We start from the raw sequence: 21,541 nt of genomic DNA, 5'->3' as shown, positions 1-21,541 counted from the left end.
TAACAGTCTCTGTCGGACACACATTGTCACTCTATATAACAGTCTCTGTCGGACACACATTGTCACTCTATGTAACAGTCTCTGTCGGACACTCATTGTCACTATGTAACAGTCTCTGTCGGACACTCATTGTCACTCTATGTAACAGTCTCTGTCGGACACACGTTGTCACTATGTAACAGTCTCTGTCGGACACACGTTGTCACTCTATGTAACAGTCTCTGTCGGACACACATTGTCACTCTATGTACCAGTCTCTGTCGGACACACATTGTCACTCTATGTAACAGTCTCTGTCGGACACACATTGTCACTCTATGTAACAGTCTCTGTCGGACACACATTGTCACTCTATGTAACAGTCTCTGTCGGACACACGTTGTCACTCTATGTAACAGTCTCTGTCGGACACACGTTGTCACTCTATGTAACAGTCTCTGTCGGACACACATTGTCACTCTATGTAACAGTCTCTGTCGGACACACATTGTCACTCTATGTAACAGTCTCTGTCGGACACTCATTGTCACTCTATGTAACAGTCTCTGTCGGACACTCATTGTCACTCTATGTAACAGTCTCTGTCGGACACACGTTGTCACTATGTAACGGTCTCTGTCGGACACACATTGTCACCCTATGTAACAGTCTCTGTCGGACACACATTGTCACCCTATGTAACGGTCTCTGTCGGACACACATTGTCACTCTATGTAACGGTCTCTGTCGGACACACGTTGTCACTATGTAACGGTCTCTGTCGGACACACGTTGTCACTATGTAACGGTCTCTGTCGGACACACATTGTCACTCTATGTAACAGTCTCTGTTGGACACACATTGTCACTCTATGTAACAGTCTCTGTCGGACACACATTGTCACTCTATTTAATAGTCTGTCGGACACTCATTGTCACTATGGAACAGTCTCTGTCGGACACACATTGTCACTATGTAACAGTCTCTGTCGGACACTCATTGTCACTCTATGTACCAGTCTCTGTCGGACACTCATTGTCACTCTATGTAACAGTCTCTGTCGGACACACATTGTCACTCTATGTAACAGTCTCTGTCGGACACATATTGTCACTCTATGTAACAGTCTCTGTCGGACACACGTTGTCACTCTATGTAACAGTCTCTGTCGGACACTCATTGTCACTCTATGTAACAGTCTCTGTCGGACACACGTTGTCACTCTATGTAACAGTCTCTGTCGGACACACATTGTCACTCTATTTAATAGTCTGTCGGACACTCATTGTCACTATGGAACAGTCTCTGTCGGACACACATTGTCACTCTATGTAACAGTCTCTGTCGGACACACATTGTCACTCTATGTAACAGTCTCTGTCGGACACTCATTGTCACTCTATGTACCAGTCTCTGTCGGACACACATTGTCACTATGTAACAGTCTCTGTCGGACACACATTGTCACTCTATGTAACAGTCTCTGTCGGACACACATTGTCACTCTATGTAACAGTCTCTGTCGGACACTCATTGTCACTCTATGTAACAGTCTCTGTCGGACACACGTTGTCACTCTATGTAACAGTCTCTGTCGGACACTCATTGTCACTCTATGTAACAGTCTCTGTCGGACACACGTTGTCACTCTATGTAACAGTCTCTGTCGGACACACATTGTCACTATGTAACAGTCTCTGTCGGACACACGTTGTCACTCTATGTAACAGTCTCTGTCGGACACTCATTGTCACTCTATGTAACAGTCTCTGTCGGACACACGTTGTCACTCTATGTAACAGTCTCTGTCGGACACACATTGTCACTATGTAACAGTCTCTGTCGGACACACATTGTCACTCTATGTAACAGTCTCTGTCGGACACACGTTGTCACTATGTAACAGTCTCTGTCGGACACACATTGTCACTATGTAACAGTCTCTGTCGGACACACATTGTCACTCTATGTAACAGTCTCTGTCGGACACTCATTGTCACTCTATGTAACAGTCTCTGTCGGACACACGTTGTCACTCTATGTAACAGTCTCTGTCGGACACTCATTGTCACTCTATGTAACAGTCTCTGTCGGACACACGTTGTCACTCTATGTAACAGTCTCTGTCGGACACACATTGTCACTATGTAACAGTCTCTGTCGGACACACATTGTCACTCTATGTAACAGTCTCTGTCGGACACACGTTGTCACTATGTAACAGTCTCTGTCGGACACACATTGTCACTATGTAACAGTCTCTGTCGGACACTCATTGTCACTCTATGTAACAGTCTCTGTCGGACACACATTGTCACTATGTAACAGTCTCTGTCGGACACTCATTGTCACTCTATGTAACAGTCTCTGTCGGACACACATTGTCACTCTATGTAACAGTCTCTGTCGGACACACATTGTCACTCTATGTAACAGTCTCTGTCGGTCACACATTGTCACTCTATGTAACAGTCTCTGTCGGACACACATTGTCACTCTATGTAACTGTCTCTGTCGGACACACGTTGTCACTCTATGTAACAGTCTCTGTCGGACACACGTTGTCACTATGTAACAGTCTCTGTCGGACACACATTGTCACTATGTAACAGTCTCTGTCGGACACACATTGTCACTCTATGTAACAGTCTCTGTCGGACACACGTTGTCACTATGTAGCAGTCTCTGTCGGACACACGTTGTCACTCTATGTAACAGTCTCTGTCGGACACACATTGTCACTATGTAACAGTCTGTCGGACACTCATTGTCACTATGTAACAGTCTCTGTCGGACACTCATTGTCACTCTATGTAACAGTCTCTGTCGGACACACATTGTCACTCTATGTAACAGTCTCTGTCAGTTTTTAATCTACGTTTCCTGTAATTTTTCTACAATGGCTTACACCACAGAGAACTGATTTATGTCTCTCAGGAAAATGACACCTCTCTGGTCAGTTTTGAACAGCCTGTGGGCTAAAGTGAAGGAGCGGCTGATTGGTGCAGTGAGTGAAGCTGCTGGCTCTGTTTGCCACAGTTTCCCTCCACCACCCCAGACTTGTGCTGTCTAGTAGATTGTTGGGGTGCTCTATACTGCCCCTATTGTGTAGGATCTGGGAACATGGGAGAGGTGTTGGGGATGTGTGGAGGGTAACATTGGTTTGAATGGATAGTTGAAGGTTCGTACAGACTGAATGGTGTTTTTCTGAGCTCTGTGACTCTATGACAAATATTGAAGTTTCTGGAGTATGGTTTGACCCACAATCTTCGATGCTGGGTTGAGAATTCCACTGACAGTGAGCTGTGGGCATCTTAGAGTTCAGAGTGTTAGGAGCGATGTTCCAGCTGACAACTTTGCTTTCTTTCCCTCCCATTTTCCAGCGACATTTCATGCAGTGCACCGCAGATCACCCCCTTTACCAAGACATCGAGTGCTCCACCTTTGAGTCACGTATCCCCACAACCATGGCCCTGTCAGTGTTGGTGACCATCGAGATGTGCAATGCGTTGAACAGGTGAGTGGTCACTGGGTATGGTCAGGTGCCCGTCAGCACCGGAGTCATGGTGACAAGGCAGTTTCGAGAGATTGTGTGGGATTGCGGGGGATGGTGCTAGTGGAGAGAAATACCAGATTGCATGCACAAGCCACGTGTACACTCACGCACGCATGCAGAAACGCACATCCTCACACCAAACCTGTAACATCACCCACTGATACACCATTTTCTGGTTAGAGTTAGCTCTGCCCTGGTCTGCAGGGGAAGTTGATACAGAGAAAAGGTAACACTCTGGTTTGGAACTGCCACTACTATGAAACGGCAATGATTCACAAGGGCATTCTGTGACGGGCTCTCTGTCTGGAAGCCCCGCTCTATGTCCCTAGTGGACAGCAGCTCCTCTGTAGAGGCAATCTCTGGCTCATGGCTATGGTATCCAATTTCATTGACAGTTTATGGAAGTTTTGCTTCAGCTGCTCAGGGTGAGAACGAGGGTCCCCGCTCCCACCACCACCACAATGGTCCGGCTTCCCACCAGATATCCTCCCCGACCAAGCGAGTAGTGCCTGGCCCATCCCTAGCAGCACCACTTATCCAACCACCCTTCCTCACACCTCCCCAGGGAAGAGTCTGCAGTCAAGTCAGACCCTGACCCCAAAAGTGCGACCCTAGTGAGTTCTATTTTTCAGAGAATCTCTCTCCGCCCCCCCCCCCCATCCTGTTGCTTGTGTTCTCATGGGTTCCCCAGAGACAACAATCATCCCGATCCGACCAGTGCTTGGTGCGCCTGCCTCCTCCGATTTCTCCACCCTGTTCCATTCATTCCCAAGTATTTGAGATCTTTCACCAGAACATGATCTTTCTGGCACTGTATACTTCCATCCAGTCCTTCCTCTGCCTCCAGCCAATCCCCCTCCCCCCACCCCGGGACCCTCTCCGAGACCATACTCCCACAGTGAGAAGTGCTGGGCAGATAGATGAAAAACGCAGTTCAGCATCACACAGCACACGTTTGGAGATGACAGTGATGACCTCTCTGGTCATGTGGAATCTGCTGGAATCAGATTCATTATCCCTCACACACTGTATGTTGTGTAATTTGATGCTTTGTAGTAGCCGTACAATGCAGGACTTTAAAATGAAAATACTATAACTTACAATAAATAAATAGTACAAGAGCAAGTTGTTTTAAAACTAAATTAAAACTTTGTTTGCTTTGGTCTTTCTAACTCCTGAACTCTCTTTGCTGCCCAGCCTGTCTGAGAACCAGTCCTTACTGAGGATGCCACCGTGGGTGAACGTCTGGCTGCTGGGGACAATCTGTCTGTCCATGTCTCTGCACTTCCTCATCCTCTATGTGGAACCATTGCCTGTGAGTATGGGCACTGAGCTCGGTGCCACAGCTAACACAGGGCTAGCTGTGCACCTTCAGCCAAAAACCACACCCAGAGCCTCTACCTCTGTCGTCCTGCAGCCAAGGGGCGGTGTGTGCCTGGTTTAGATCGCGATTAGAGATTGTGCAGCTAGTTCCCGTTAAACATGAAGGAATGAGAACTGATAGTGGAAGCAGTTTATAGGAGCTAGATCAAAATTGCCCAATAGCATTAAAACCAGAAAATACTTAGCAGGTCAGTCAGTGTCTGTGGAGAGAGGAGCAGAGATAATGTTTCAGATCAGTGCCAGAAAAGAATGGTAACTGGAGTTCCAAGTGGCTCTGTGGTGATGCTGTTTTTGAGATGCGCTAATATTTAGTATGAAATACTTAGCAGAACAACTGAATGTACTTTACAGGTTAGAACATAGAAAAAGAGCAGCATTGCACTGGACAAGCTTCAGCCCAGGATGTTGCACCAACCTTGTAACCTACTCCAAGATCAATCCAACCTTTCTCTCCCACGTAACTCAACAATTTTCTTTCATCTATGTGCCTATCTAAGATTCTCTTAATTCTCCCTAATGTATCTACCTCGCCCACCACCCCCAGCTGTGCATTACCAATCTTTGTGTAAAACAAAACCCTACCTCTGACATCCCCCACCATGCCTTCCTGCAATCACTTTAAAATTATACCCTCTCATATTAGCCTTTTCCATCCTGGGACAGGTGCTGGCTGTCCTCGCTGTCTATGCCTCTCATCATCTTTGAAACTTCTATCAAGTCACTTCTCATCTCCCTTTGCTCTAAAGAGAAAAGCCCGAGTTTACTCATTCTCTCCTCATAAGATATGCTCTTCTTTAATCTAGGCAACAACTGGTAAATCATCTCTGCACCCTCCCTAAAGTTTCCCTACAGTTATTACCCTATGTACATATATCTGCGCAGTATAATATACACACACACACACACACACACACACGTATATATATATGGATATGAGTGTGTGTGTATATATATAGATATGTGTGTATGATATATATACACACAGGTATATATGTATGTGTGTATATTTCTATTTGCACATTAGTTGTTTGTCTATATTTATGCAGCTTTCTGTAAATTCTTTTGTATTTCTTTACTTTCCTATAACTGTTTGCAAGAAAGTGAATCTCTGGGTAGTGTATAATGACATTTGCACACTTTGATAATAAATTTACTTTGACTTTGATTGCCTTCCTTTAATGAGATGACAGAAACTGAGCTCATTATTCCAAGTGTGGTCTAAGTTGAGTTTTATAGAGCTGCAACATCACAACTATTGAACTATCGGTCCAGAGGTACCATTGTTGCTCCATGCGATTAAGAATCCTCCCATTAGCCTTGTACTCTGCTTTACCTTCCAAAGTGAAGAACTGTCTTTTCCAGACTGAACTCTAACTTCTCGGCATCCTGTCAATGACTCATTGTAACTTATGGCAGCCTTCTGCACTATTCACAGCACCACCTTCATGTCATCTGTAAACATCCTCTTCCTCATCCAACTCATTTATAAAACTTGACTTAGACCACACTTGGAATATGCTGTGGCCGGTGCTGCCGGTGTGGCCTTTTATATATTGGTGAGATCCGACGCAGACTGGCAGACACTTTCGCTGAACACCTACGCTCTGTCTGCCAGAGAAAGCAGGATCTCCCAGTGGCCACACATTTTAATTCCACGTCCCATTCCCATTCTGATATGTCTATCCATGGCCTCCTCTACTGTCAAAATGAATCCAAACTCAGGTTGGAGGAACAACACCTTGTATACCGGCTGGGTAGCCTCCAACCTGATGGCATGAACATTGACTTCTCTAACTTCTGTTAATGCCCCTCCTCCCCTTCTTACCCCATCCCTGAATAATTTAGTTGTTTGTTTTTTTTTCTCTCTCTCTGCCCATCACTCTGCCTGTTCTCCATCTCCCTCTGGTGCTCCCCCCCCACCTACCACCATTTTCTTTCTCCCTAGGCCTCCTGTCCCATGATCCTTTCCCTTCTCCAGCTCTGTATCACTTTCGCCAATCCCCTTTCCAGCTCTTAGCTTCATCCCACCCCCTCCGATCTTCTCCTATCATTTCGCATTTCCCCCTCCTCCCACTACTTTCAAATCTCTTACTATCTTTCCTTTTGGTTAGTCCTGACGAAGGGTCTTGGCCAGAAACATCGACAGTGCTTCTCTCTATAGATGCTGCCTGGCCTGCTGTGTTCCACCAGCATTTTGTGTGTGTTCTTGGAATAATGAGCTCAGTTTCTGTCATCTCATTAAAGGAAGGCGATCAAAGTCAAAGTAAATTTATTATCAAAGTGTGCAAATGTCATTATACACTACCCAGAGATTCACTTCCTTGCAAACAGTTATAGGAAAGTAAAGAAATACAAAAGAATTTACAGAAAATCACAGAGCAAGGGTTCCAGCACAGATTCCTCTGGAACACCACTGGTCACCAGCTTCCAGACAGATCACTATCCACCTTCCGTGGGCAAGCCAATTCTGATTCCATGGCAGGCTCTGTTCCTGCAAAGTGTTTGTATCATGGGCAGTTCATAAATGAAGATTTAAACCAAATTCCCACAGGACAGAAGGTGCCCACAGAAGCTGGCACATCCATCCCACTGATCTCTCTGCCATGATCTGTGTTGAGATCTGCTTGCCAAAGGGATTGAAACGTCTAGTCCTATAAACTGCCCCATTGTACCTTTTGGCCATTTTATCAATACCCCAGTGAGCTGGTCTCCAAGTTTGGCATGCAAAGTCAGGAACTGTTACTTTAGTGATGAACTCAGTGCCTGTGACTGAAGTAATTTCTCCCTCTGTTTCCTTACAGCTGATCTTCCAAGTGACTGCTCTGACTTGGCCACAGTGGGTGGTGGTCCTGAAGATCTCTCTGCCCGTCATCTTACTGGACGAATCACTCAAATTTGTGTCCCGTAACTACATAGAGGGTAAAGACCCTGTTGCAGTCTGTCCGAGCAATAGTGGGCTTCCAGCATACTTTGGCGACATTTCCTGGCTCTTCGTTTTAGTCTCAGCGCCTCTAATCTGCTGGCTTTACTGTCTGCTTTAACCTCCGTGGACTGCGGCAGCGCTGACCAGATGGAACTGGTTTCTTGATACCAGCTTGCTTTTATTTCTTGTGGGACTTGGTTACACTCTATGTCTGTCCTGAGAGGATGCTTTGGGTTCTATTGAATGTGTTTCTGTTTGTGCGGCGGTGTGTCACCGGAGGGGGAGGACATTCATGGTGAGTTCCAGGCCCAGGATTAGCTGTGGAGCTTGATCTAATGCTATTCCACAGTTGTGTTTATTGCTGGTGTGTTGAATGCTTTCATTTATCCATAGAGCTACACAATAGCTCATTGTAATCGGTCAGTGCAGTTTCCTCTGTTCCCCCATCCTGCTCAAAGCATTCAGTAACTAGCTCATTGGAGGGAGTGACTCCACCTGTGCTTCTAGAAGCAAATCAAACTGCCTGAAGCTCCATGAGGCTTGGAGTAAGATGACAACCCACTGGCTCAATCGCCAACCTCTGGGTTTTTCAGTTCCAACCCTAACTGGGTTCTGAGGGGCAGGAATGTGTCAGACAGACTCTTTAATTACATCATCAAAAACTCCTTTCTAAGCCCTGAAATGGCACCAGCAATAAAACTCCTACTTGGTTCAAATACACCCCCCCCCCCCCTTTCACAGGTGAATAACTCCTGTGAGAATTTTGACACGTTGCCAGTGAAGGGTTAGTCGCTGTTTGGGGAAGTGCTGTCTGATCAGGTTACTGTGTTCAGTGATGAAAGCCACAGTACTCTGCCTGTCCTGCACATGAACACTCAGTATTGTCCTGTGATGGAGTCCAGCCCCTGGGCATCACTGAGTAACAAGGTCTGCAGATCCTAATGAGACGACATGACCCAGGAAACCATACTCGAGTAAATCTCTCTCAGCAGATGTGTTCCATTTTCTGGGGCTCCTGTGAGATATCAGAAGGGATAGGGTCTGATTTGGTAATGGTGTTCATTTCATAGCCTGTCCTCCTCTCACTCCAACATTGCCTCTGAATTGGCTTCTGCACTGATTTGCTCATCCTTGGGATTGGCAGAGCTTCTGCCCTGGAGGAGTGTGAGGAGTGGAGATACTCAGGGTTGTTCTGTGAGACTGAGGGGAGGGGTGTGTGAAGCTTCTGGCCTGGAGGAGTGTGAGGAGTGGAGATACTCAGGGTTGTTCTGTGAGACCGAGGGGAGGGGTGTGTGAAGCTTCTGCCCTGGAGGAGTGTGAGGAGTGGAGATACTCAGGGTTATTCTGTGAGACCGAGGGGAGGGGTGTGTGAAGCTTTTGGCCTGGAGGAGTGTGAGGAGTGGAGATACTCAGGGTTGTTCTGTGAGACCGAGGGGAGGGGTGTGTGAAGCTTCTGCCCTGGAGGAGTGTGAGGAGTGGAGATACTCAGGGTTGTTCTGTGAGACCGAGGGGAGGGGTGTGTGAAGCTTCTGCCCTGGAGGAGTGTGAGGAGTGGAGATACTCAGGGTTATTCTGTGAGACCGAGGGGAGGGGTGTGTGAAGCTTTTGGCCTGGAGGAGTGTGAGGAGTGGAGATACTCAGGGTTGTTCTGTGAGACCGAGGGGAGGGGTGTGTGAAGCTTCTGCCCTGGAGGAGTGTGAGGAGTGGAGATACTCAGGGTTGTTCTGTGAGACTGAGGGGAGGGGTGTGTGAAGCTTCTGCCCTGGAGGAGTGTGAGGAGTGGAGATACTCAGGGTTGTTCTGTGACACTGAGGGGAGGGGTGTGTGAAGCTTCTGCCCTGGAGGAGTGTGAGGAGTGGAGATACTCAGGGTTGTTCTGTGACACTGAGGGGAGGGGTGTGTGAAGCTTCTGGCCTGGAGGAGTGTGAGGAGTGGAGATACTCAGGGTTGTTCTGTGAGACCGAGGGGAGGGGTGTGTGAAGCACCAGCTGGTTTATTTCCACATGGTAACTGTGAATGATTGGGGTGAGGAACTTTAGAGATCTCAGGCACTGCGGGGGGTGGGGAGGCATCCTGTACTCCGGCCCTTTTCATTTAGAACCTGACAGGAAGCGTCTTTCTGCCAGTGCAGTTGATTCAGGTGCTTTCTGTTTGGAAAAGGACCATAACCAAGAAATCTCTGTTGTAGACAGCTTAGTTGATGTCAATTCCAGCCCCAGCTTTGAACCCTTTCCCCTTGGAATCTCAGTCCTTACTCCTTCGGGGGAGCATTGTGGCCCTGTGCTTTGGTGGGTGATAAATCCCATCCTCTCCTGGCCTCACTACACAGCCCTACACACAAACGGCTGAATCCCACTGCTATTCCGAACAAACTGCTTTACAGTGTTGTTTAATCTGCGCCACACCTGCTGATAACAATCGGTAAAGCAACAACAGATTGATCCAAGTAAATGGACCCAAGGAGAATATTAATCCATCCCATTTGTTGGATGTTGGCACCACTGGCAAGGTCAGCATTGAATGCCTATCCCTCATTGCCCTTGATAAGGTAAAGGTGATCCAGTACCTTGAACCACTGTGTGGTAATGGTGCTCCCAGGGTTTAGATCCAGTGATGATGAACAGCCAGTGATGTGTTTCCTAATCAGGCCGATGTGTAGTTAGTGTTTCTAAAATCTGAGGAAGAAGAGGGCATTAATGTTCTCTCCAAGGAGAGCTAACTATTGGAGTGTTGTAACATGGCCTAACAGTGTCAGTGTGTGGTGGATACATAGCAAGGGCTTTCATAACGTGTGTCCCAAGAACTCATTGTGAGTGGATGACGGTGTGGGATGCAATGTCCTGAGTGTTGGCCGATTATCTGGAATGATCTGCTTCCAAAGTCAGCAGCACTGTTAGCATCCATTGAGAATGGAAGTGCAGTGTCAGAATTGAAACATTGGTTAACCTCACCTGGAGCTGTTTAACTCAGTCAGGAGCCCACAGGAGCTATCACTGGCTCGTGAGTGTGGAATCAAGGGATGACGAAAGGCATGCTGAGCTGTCCCAGCCTCCTGTTTCCACACAGTTGTGAGTTTGTATCATGGGTAAGCTGTCCTCCCGTACTGAGAGTTTGGTAGAGTCGAAGTGGGCAATGTGTTACTGATGTCACAGTTGGAGAAACAGTCATTGTAATTTTATTACCGACAATTTAACAAATAATGAACTCATCCTGAAGAAGGCTGTGAACCTGTGTTAATTAGTAGTACAGCTGTTATGTAATACACAATATTATTTTTTAAACAAAGACTCTATAAAGGACAGAAACAAAAAGTTTATTTGATGGGTTGAAAAGCCAGGAAGATGAGTGCTGACTGGAGGGCACGTCAGTTCCCTCATGACAGCCTGGCCTGCAGTGTGCTGTTTGGGTATAGGAACTCTGCTTCCTGGACTTCATGCACGGTTCAGACTCTCTCTCTCTCTCTCTCTCTCTCTCTATTTGTGTGAAGGGCTTCACCTTTCGGCAATGAGAAGTTGTGTCTTGCAAAGCAGTACTACCCAGGACAGAGTGAATTGTACCTGTGGTGGAGAGGTGGAAGGTGCTTGACATTGAAAAGCAAAGGAAGATAAAAAACAGGATGGTTAGGGTCTTGTTAATTGGTTGCAATTAATCAGAATCAGGTTTAATATCACTGGTATATTACATGAAATTTGTTGTTTTGCGGCAGCAGTACATTGCAATACATAAAAACTATAAATTACAATTAAAAAATTAAATAAGTAGTACAAAAAGAGAGGGAAAAACTGGAGTAGTGTTCATGGGGTAATCGTCCATCAGAAATCTGATGTAGGGGGGAAGATGCTGTTTCTGAAATGTTAAGTATGTATCTTCAGGCTCCTGTACCCTCCTCTTTGATCACAGCAATGAGAAGAGGGCATGTCCTGGGTGATGGGGTCCTTAGTGATGGATGCTGCCTTTTTGAGGCATCGCTCCTTGAAGATGTCCCGGATGTTGGGGAGCTAGTGCCCATGATGGTGCTGGCTGAGTTTACAACTTTCTGCAGCTTTATCTGATCCTGTGCAGTGGCCCCTCCATACCAGATGGTGAGGCCATCAAAGGAGATGGGAATATTGCTCCTCAGCGTGAGGAAGTGTGGAGGAAAGTGAATATGAAATATCTCTGTTTTTCCCAGTGGAATCACACATGGACCTGTATCTCTCTCCAGAAATCCACAGGGAATTTTGGAGTTGTAGCTGTAGTCAAGTCCTTGAGTGTCAATCTTTTCCTATAATTTGGAAAGCTTGAGCCCCCAAATCTTCATCCCGATAGCATTTTCCACCTCCTGAACCTTCCGCCCAATGTCCAGACTGGACTAGTCACAGAGCAGCGCAGGGGAACTTCATCCAGTTTCTGCTGGGGTTTCATGTTACCGTGCCATCTGGGGTGTCTGTCAGGTAGAGAAGGTACTTGCATCTCTCACCCGATCATAGACCACAGCCAGTTCCCAAAACCAGCATCCAGAAAACTGGCATATCCAACCGCCCACAATTCATCCATTCCCTGTCTACAAGGAGAGTCCACAGGTACCAGCCTTTTTGATCCTCACCCTGTACCACTCTAGTGGGAACCATAGTGTCAGGGCAGTTGTCTTTAAGCTTCTGGGACTAGTGTCATCTGACCCTGGGCACCTTGGACACCATCCAACCAGTTTGGACTAAACAAATTTACAGAAGACCGCAGATGCTGGAATCTGGAGCAACAAGCTACCTGTTGGAAGAACTCGGGGTTGAGCAGCATCTGGGAGTGGGGAGGAAGGAAGTGTCAACATTTTAGGTTGAATCCCTGCATCAGGGCTGATGCTGAAATGTCAACAATCCCTTCTGCCCCCCGCCCCACCCCACTCCACAGATGATGCTTGGCCACTGCATTCCGCCAGCAGATTACCTGTTGCTCCAGTTCTGACTAAAACCTGAATTCGCTTTGGCAAACAGTTCCTGGATCCACACATATGCTAGTACTCCAAATTCCACTCAAGGTGCCCCTACCCTGTGTTCTTCACAGGTACTGGAGAGCCAAGTCCTGAAGGTTAGGAGATTACTTTGTCCCTGTGGGAGGTGGGATTGGCTGCTCCAGTATTGAATGGTCTCCAGAACACATTACCATCTTGGTCAACAAATCAGCTCAACCAAGGTTCTTGGAAACATCTGTAGGCTAGACATCTTGCTCAATTTGGAGAAATAAGTGCTATGTTTGGAGTATGTACGATATTCTGTGGAACAATGAGGATGTTTATTTTCTCCCTGTGAATGTCCAGTGTGGTTTAAGATGAGGCTGAACCTAGAATCACATCATTGGTTACTTATTCTTGTTCAAAAATTCTAATTATGTTTGACTTCCGTCACAAGTCAGGTTTTTTTTCCCATTTGTGTCTTTCCCCTGACCTCCTTCTCTTTCTCCTTGTATTTTTCCCTCCCTCTCCTCATCTTTCCCTCTCTTCCCTTCTCCATCTCCACCTTTTAGCTGCCTTCTCCTTCCCTTTGCTCCCTCTGTCTCTCCTGACCCCGGCTGTGGTTTTGGGCCATGCTGCTAACTTGCATGTGAAGCATTACAAAATGTTGCCAACAATGTCTTCTCATAACAGTGCTATTTTTCTAACAAAATTTAAATTAAACTAAACAAAAAAGTTTTTTTTTTAGAAAAGGAAGATATTTATTGAAGCCTCAATGCTGTAACCTTTGTTATCACTTTGCATGTGTTGCTTATCTAAAATAAAAGACTTTCTTCATCCTGTATGTAAAGCTTGGTTTAGAATACTGTATAAAGTAAATTTTACAAGGTCATTGTACCTCTTTTTACCAACCGCAGTATGCACTTGGACCTTGGGCTACAATATCTATTAGGTACAATAACTCTTTCATTTCCCAGTAAGGATGGGATACATGTTGCAATTTGGTGCTCAAATATGATCTCCTGTTATTGAGATCATGGTTGGCTCTATTCGGTTATTTCTCTCAACAGATTTCAAGGGACCCCCCACACCCTCACACTCTGGGGGGGGAGGCAGGGTCTGGTTTCCCATGATCATTGTGAGCACTGGTCCTCTTGATTCTGCTCTGATACAACAGGTGACCATTATATCTGGAAACCTGCCCATTCCCAAATGAATCTGTCCTCAATGTAAACTCAGTTATTTAAATCCAGGAGTCTCCTGCTCATTTGGAGCCAGTGAGATCTCAGAAACATTCTTTAAGAGGATACCATGAATTGGATGTTGGCTGTTAGTTGAACCTTTTCAAGAGAGCCATAGAGCACAGAAACAGACCCTTCACTCCTAGGAGTTCTTACTAAGCATCAGCATCTCCATCAAAACAATCCACAAGAGGTTAAAATTCCTTTGAACATTTCAGGGATGTTGGAAATCTGAATATCCAACTTGCATTCACTTTAATGATCAATTCTGAAAAGACCAAATTTCAAATGAATTGTGGAATCAAAGTAAAATAGAGATTCAGTGAGCTGAATAAATTGACTATCACTGGGGACCCAATTCCATCTTCGTTTTCATTTGGACAATGAAGAGAGGTACTTTGATCTTTGTAAGTCTGACTGATTCTGTCGTGTTTCCTTTTCCTGTGGTATTTGGGATCTGCTACCATTGCTGTACTACTGATATCTTCCCACTGATCAATGATGTAATCACTCCCTGCTTTGTGTGGTTTCTAAATGCTGTACTGTCGCAAATTCGGAATTCATCCATTTCCCGCTTGCTAAAGCAAATTACTATAACCCACCCTACAATGATTCAAAAAGTGATGAAGGCAGAAGGTGAATGTTGTTTGGTATGGAACTCCTGTTGAAATCTGATACTCTTCTGGCAATCACAGATGTTACTTCCGGATGAGCAATCCATTCCCTTCTCACCTGACCCAAAGCAACATGGTTCTTGTAGGAGGTTTGGAACTGCTGCAGGCAGGAGCATACCCAGCTTCCAAAGGTTATCAGATAGGAAAATTAAAAGCCCCTTGGATACAAATTGTGCTCAGTTTCACCAAATTGGTGTGTTATGGGATCACAGTTCCCACTGGAAATTCGATGTGTTGGCCCTGGACCATGCCGTTCTGTGACATAGTTCAGTACGTTAGACAAACATTGGAGTCTGCAGTTGCTGCAAAAACCTGTCCCATGAATGATTCATAAAAATCTACTGAAGCAGGCCATTCACCCCTCCTGTTTGTTTGGATTTCCCCATCTCCAAGCCTGAAGTCCATAGCTGTGTAGGTTACAACTTGGAGACAACAAACAAGCAAGCCTCTCAGCTCAGTGCATCTACACTAATGTCAGTCACCCATCTACCCGAACTCAAGGTCTGTCTTCTCGTATTCCACCAACTTTCCCTCCCAAACTCCCGTGCTATCCTCCTGGACTTTAAAGCAGACGATTAGACAACTAACCCACCAACCCACTCATCTTTGTGGTGTGGGAGGAAACTGGAATGCCCGGGGAGAGACCCCGGAGAGCATAGTTCTGCACAGATAGTGGCTGGCGCTGTGAGGCTGTGCAACTACCGCTGTGAACTGTTCTGCACCACCTGCTGGTTCGATTGGCATCTTTAATGTGCTGAAGGGTTTTGTCTTCACTGCCCTTTTAGGCAGGAAGTTCCAGCTCCCAACCACAATTTCCGTCGTTCCCACTAATCCGTTCATTCATTCAATGAAGTCAGTGCTCTCCAGCTATTGTATCCAAGGCTGAGGAAGATAGAGAGGCCTGTCCCTGCTCACCCTGACCAGGCCTCAATTAACTCTCTATCTCCTCTGTTCAAACAAAACAACATTGTTTCCTCATAACTAAACTTCTCCCACCCTGGCTATGTCCTTGTGCCTCTCACACAATGGGCAGTGAGGAAGAAGGCTGTAAGTAATGGGAAGGTGACAACGAGCAGATTGGCTGCGTGTGGAAGAGCCAGTATTCCATCAGGGAAGGCTGTGGAAGGGCGGTGAGAGGGGGATGTTGGGATGTAATTTCCTTCCCCCGAAGGTCGTGAGACACATGACGTGGTGGTTAAGAAGGCATAAAGGAAGGTTTTGTCCACAAAACATGAGAACAGGAGGTGATGGTGGATCTGTGCAAGAAGGTTGTGCACACTGTAGGAAGAATGTGATGATGCCCAAGAGGAGCAGAGAAGATCTATCTGGAAGTATCACACAGCACCCGTGGGTGCTTGAGTCTCTGGCCCTGAGAACTCCTGTAACTGCTGCTGGTTCCGTTCTATATTGTGTTTGCCTGTCATTGCACTCCAGAGACGAGCTGACAGTGCAACCATCCCCAGGAGTTGATATCCCTCCCCTTGTCTGCAGATCTCCTCTACTCCCCACACTTCCAAGCGTTCCTGTCTGGGCTGATGTACTGCTCATACTGGGGTTGGTATGGTTGTCCAGCTGCAGAGAACTGGGTTCAATCCTGGCCTCAGGCAGTGTCTTTGTGGAGTTTTCTTCCCTGTGACTGTGAGGAACTCACCTGCGGTGCTTCTCTTTACATAGAACAGTACAGAAATAGGCTCTCCCACCCACTACATCTGTACCAAGCCTAATACTAAATTAAACTAACCCTTTATGCTTCATCCCTTCTTCTCACATCCCAAAAAATGTGCGGGGATCTGGGGGTAAAGTATATAGGTTGTGCCTATGGTAAATGATGGAATTCAAGGGAATGCAGAAAGAATAGGTTTCAGAGAAAGTTAGTGGGGAAATGGACAGGTCTGTGTGGTGGCATTGACTCAGTGGGGCAAATGGCATCCTATAATATGCAGGCATATGAGATATGAACATTAGCCGTTAGCCTCTCTTCGCTCTGGCTCAGTTTAGTCTCATCTCATAAAGAATAAACATGGAGAAATGCCCTTCAGACGAAATCATCTGTGCCAACCAAATGCCTTCCTGAGCTAGTCCCATTTTCCCATGTATGGCCGATATCCTCTAAATCTTTCCTATCCATGAACCTGTCCATATGTCTTTTAAACATGGTAAATGTATTCATCTCTACTAGCAGTTCATTCTACATCCTTTCCCCCTCAACTTGAATGTATATGTCCTAAGTTTAGACTCCCCTACCCTGAGGAAAAGACTGTGACCATTCATTCAATCTATGCCCATCATGATGTTATAAACCTCTAAGGTCACCCCTCAGCTTCTATACAGCTGGGAAAACAGCCCCAGCCTATTTACAATAGATCTCTCCTTAAAACTCGGACCCTCCAGTCCTGGCAAGATCCCTGAGAATCTTTTTGGCATCTTCTCTCACTTTATCACATCTCTTCGATAGTGCGATGGCCAAAACCACACGTAATAGTCCAGGTGTGGTCTCACCAACATCTTGCACAGCTGTATTGCGTCAGCAAACGTTCGTAGTCAGTGCCCTGTCCAGTGAAGACAAGCATTCCAATTGCCGCCTTCAAACCCTAACCCACCAGTGTCGCTGCTTTCAGGGAGCTATACACTTTACCCCTAGATCTCTGGTCTGTGTCTCTCCCCAGGGCCCTACCATCCACCATGCAGCTCCTTCACAAATGCATCGCTTCACACTTGTTACCCCAAGTTAAATTCCATCTGCCATTCCTTTATCCACTTTCCCACTTCATCAATATCCTGTTTTAACCTTAGGAAATCATCTTCACCTTCCACCACACCACTAATTTTGGTGTCTTCTGCAAACTTATGAATGATTCCACCTACATTCTCATCCAAACCATTAGTACACAAGACTCTGTGACGGAACACAGGGAGTTGAGAAGGAAACTGAGGAACAGAACCTCGAAAGTAGTAAACTCGAGATTGTTGCCTGTGTCGAGCGATAGTGAGGATAGGAATAAAATGAGGAGGCAGATAAATGCGTGGCTGAAGAATTGGAGCAGTGGGCAGGGATTCAGATTTCTGGATCACTGGGGTCTCTTCTGGGGCTATTTGGACCTGTACGAAAGGGACAGGTTGCACTTGACCTGTCCCTTGAGGGGGACCAAAATTCTTGTGAGCAGATTTACTGGAGTTGTTGGGAGTGGTTTAAACTAATATGACAGGGGGATGGGAACTGGTATGATAGAGCTGAGGTTGAGCCAGCAAGTTTACAAGTAGATGATGGATGTAACATGAATGTAAGGAAGAACAAGCCAACGATTAGGTACAAATGCAGACACAGAAAAGAGTTAAATTGTACCACAGAGGCAAAAAATTCAAAAGGACAAAAATGCTTGACTTAATGTGCTGTATTTCAATACGTGTAGCATTCAGAATAAGGTGAATGAACACATGGCATTGGTCGGTATGATGTGGGCATCACTGAGTCATGGCTGAACGAAAGCCATAGTTGGGAGCTTACCATCGAAAGATATACTTTGAACTGAAGGGACAGGCAGGAAGGCATAGGTGGTGGTGTGGCTCTGTTGGTAAGAGGTGGAATTACATCAAAACTGGAAAAGGCATGTACTAAGGGTAATGACACAATTGTAATGGGGGAGTCAATATGTAGGGACATTGGGAAAATCAGGTTGGTGTCAGATTGCAAGAGAGGGAATTCATTGAATGCCTATGAGATGGCTTGAGAGGGAGAAGCATAAGTCACATGTATTGTCGCAACGGAATAAAGGGAATCACAGAAGCATGAGAGAGGAGCTTGCCCTGGTGGATTGGAGGGGGATACTGGCAGAGCAGAGATGGCTGAAGATTCTGAGAAGACAGCAGGTTGGGACTGAGAAAAAGATTGGATCAGCCATAACGAAATGGTGGGTGCAGACTCGATGGGCAAAATGGCCTAATCCTGCCCCTATATCTTATGGTCCTATATTGTGTACAGCTGTGTGGAGGGAAGGATAGAGAGAGTGAAGTGATTGATGGTGGATTTGTCTAGGAGAGGTGAGCAGACTGAGCCTGTACTCTCTACAACTGAGAAGAATGAAGGGCAAACTCCTGAGAACTTGCAAAACTCCTGGAAAGCTGGATGATGAAACCCCAGACTGGGGTATCTGAAACCAGAACATGGGGTCATACATTCAGGGTGGAGTTGATGAAAAATAGAGTAGGTAGTGAATCCTCAGAGTTCCCCCTCTAAGAGGCTCAGTCACTGTGTATTTTCAAGGCTGAAATCATTAGATTTGTCAGTGTTGAGGGTGGTAATGGATGTCAAGTCAAGTCACTTTTATTGTCATTTTGACCATAGCTGCTGGTGCAGGACACAGTAAAAATGAGACGACGTTTTTTCAGGACCATGGTGTTACGTGACACAGTACAAAAACTAGGCTGAACTACATAAAAAGCAACACAGAAAAAAATGACACTAGACTACAGACCTACCCAGGACTGCATAAAGTGCACAAAACAGTGCAGGCATTATAATAAATAATAAACAAAACAATAGGCACAGTAGAGGGCAGTAAGTTGGTGTCAGTCCAGGCTCTGGGTATTGAGGAGTCTGATGACTTGGGGAAAGAAACTGTTACATGGTCTGGTTGTGAGAGCCCGAATGCTTCGGTGCCTTTTCCCAGATGGCAGGAGGGAGAAGAGTTTGTATGAAGGGTGTGTGGGGTCCTTCATAATACTGTTTGCTTTGTGGATGCAGCATGTTAGTGTAAATGTCCGTGATGGTGGGAAGAGAGGCCCCAATGATCTCAGCTGACCTCACTATCTGCTACAGTGTCTTGCGATCCCAGATGGTGCAATTTCTGAACCAGACAGTGATGCAGCTGCTCAGGATGCTCTCAATACAACCCCTGTAGAATGTGATGAGGATGGGGGTGGGAGATGGACTTTCCTCAGCCTTCACAGAAAATAGAGATGCTGCTGGGCTTTCTTTGCTATGGAGCTAGTGTTGAGGGACCAGGTGAGATTCTCCACCAGGTGAACACTAAGAAATTTGGTGCTCTTTACGATCTCTACCGAGGAGCCGTCGATATTCAGCGGGGAGAGGTCGCTCCATGCCCTCCTGAAGTGAACAACCATCTCTTTTGTTTTGTTCACATTCAGACAGGTTGTTGGCTCTGCACCAGTCCGTTAGCCGCTGCACCTCCTCTCTGTAAGCTGTCTCGTCGTTCTTGCTGATGAGACCCACCACGGTCGTTCACTGGCGAACTTGATGATGTGGTTCGAGCTGTGTGTTGCAGCACAGTCATGGGTCAGCAGAGTGAACAGCAGTGGACTGAGCACACAGCCCTGGGGAGCCCCCATGCTCAGTGTGATGGTGTTGGAGATGCTGCTCCCGATCCAGACTGATTGAGAACTCCCAGTCAGGAAGTCTAGGATCCAGTTGCAGAGGGAGGTGTTCAGGCCCAGTAGGCTCAGGTTTCCAATCAGTTTCTGAAGGATGATTGTGTTGAATGCTGAACTGAAGTCTATGAACAGCATCCGAATGTATGTGTCCTTTTTGTCCAGGTGGGTTAGGGCCAGGTGGAGGGCGGTGGCAATGGCATCATCTGTTGAGCGGTTGGGACGGTACGCAAACTGCAGGGGGTCCAGTGAGGGTCTTGATGTGTCTCATGATGAATCTCTCGAAACACTTCATGATGATGGATGTGAGTGCAACGGGACGGTAGTCATTTAGGCAGGACTCTGAAGACTTCTTCGGCACGGGGACGATGGTGGCGGCCTTGAAGCACGTTGGAATGGTGGTGCTGCTCAGGGAGATGTTGAAGATGTCAGTGAGAACATCTGCTAGCTGGTCTGCACATCCTTCGAGCACTCTACCAGGAATGTTGTCTGGTCCAGCAGCCTTCTGTGGGTTGACCCTGCACAGGGTTCTCCTCACATCGGCCACGGTGAGACACAGCACCTGGTCAGGTGGGGTGGACTTCCTCACCGCCACGTCATTTTCTGCCTCAAACCGGGCGTAGAAGTTACTCAGCACACATGGGAAGGAGGCATCACTTGCACAGTCAGGTGATGTTGTCCTGTAACTGGTGATGTCCTGAATACCCTTCCACATGTGCTGTGTGTCGCCGCTGTCCCAGAAGTGGCTGTGGATTCACTGGGCGTGTGCACGCTTTGCCCATCTGATGGCTCGGGACAATTTGGCCCTCGCTGTTGTTAGGGCTGCCTTGTCACCTGCTCTGAAGGCGGAGTCACGGATCCTCAGCAGCGCACGCACCTCCGTGGTCATCCATGGCTTCTGGTTAGCGAGTATAGTGATGGTCTTGGACAGAGTGACATCACCAATGCACTTGCTGATGTAGCTGGTCACTGATGCTGTGTACTCCTCTAAGTTGGTAGAGTCGCCATCGGCTGCAGCCAATGTGGGGTGTGTGAAGAGAGGTTTGCAGAGGTAGAAGGTCAGTCGGGATCAAGGAACAGTGGTTCACTCCAGCCTCTCCTGTTTGTGTTCCTAATTGTCTTCAGTTAGACTCGGACAAATGGGGAATGGTGGATTTTGTCTTGGTAAGGAATGAGAGCAGGCGAGTCAGCACACAGCTTCTGAAGGACAAGACGGCAGTATAATTTCACAAACCTTGACGTGTTTGCTCCCTGACCCATGAGTAAAGTCAGGAATAGGAAAGTGAATGGTGAGGCTTAACAGGTTGTGATTCTGTGAGAGGACAGAATAGAAGCAGGTATGTGGGTCTTGGTGCTTACTGAGTAAACAGTGTATACAACAGAATTGATACACGGTGTAGCCATGTATCCCAATATCACTTTGGAATGACCTGAACCAAAATTCTGAATCTTGAATTATAAATTGGAATTTT

At 46.5% G+C, this 21,541-nt stretch overlaps 1 protein-coding gene across 1 annotated transcript in view; it reads left to right on the top strand.

Annotated features, from left to right (window-relative positions):
* atp2a3 (ATPase sarcoplasmic/endoplasmic reticulum Ca2+ transporting 3) overlaps positions 1–21,541 on the top strand; it is a 299,782-nt gene that overhangs the window by 205,168 nt on the left and 73,073 nt on the right. The window contains exons 18-20 of the mRNA XM_059972937.1: positions 3,364–3,497; positions 4,734–4,851; positions 7,721–7,838. Coding sequence (XP_059828920.1) covers positions 3,364–3,497; positions 4,734–4,851; positions 7,721–7,838 — 370 coding nt within the window. The remainder of the gene's footprint in view (positions 1–3,363; positions 3,498–4,733; positions 4,852–7,720; positions 7,839–21,541) is intronic.

The sequence above is a fragment of the Hypanus sabinus genome, chromosome 6 (genome assembly GCF_030144855.1).
Source record: "Hypanus sabinus isolate sHypSab1 chromosome 6, sHypSab1.hap1, whole genome shotgun sequence".
Taxonomy (NCBI): Eukaryota; Metazoa; Chordata; class Chondrichthyes; order Myliobatiformes; family Dasyatidae; genus Hypanus; species Hypanus sabinus.
The sequence above is the reverse complement of the archived record's forward strand: the minus strand, read 5'-3'. Positions and strand labels throughout refer to the sequence as shown.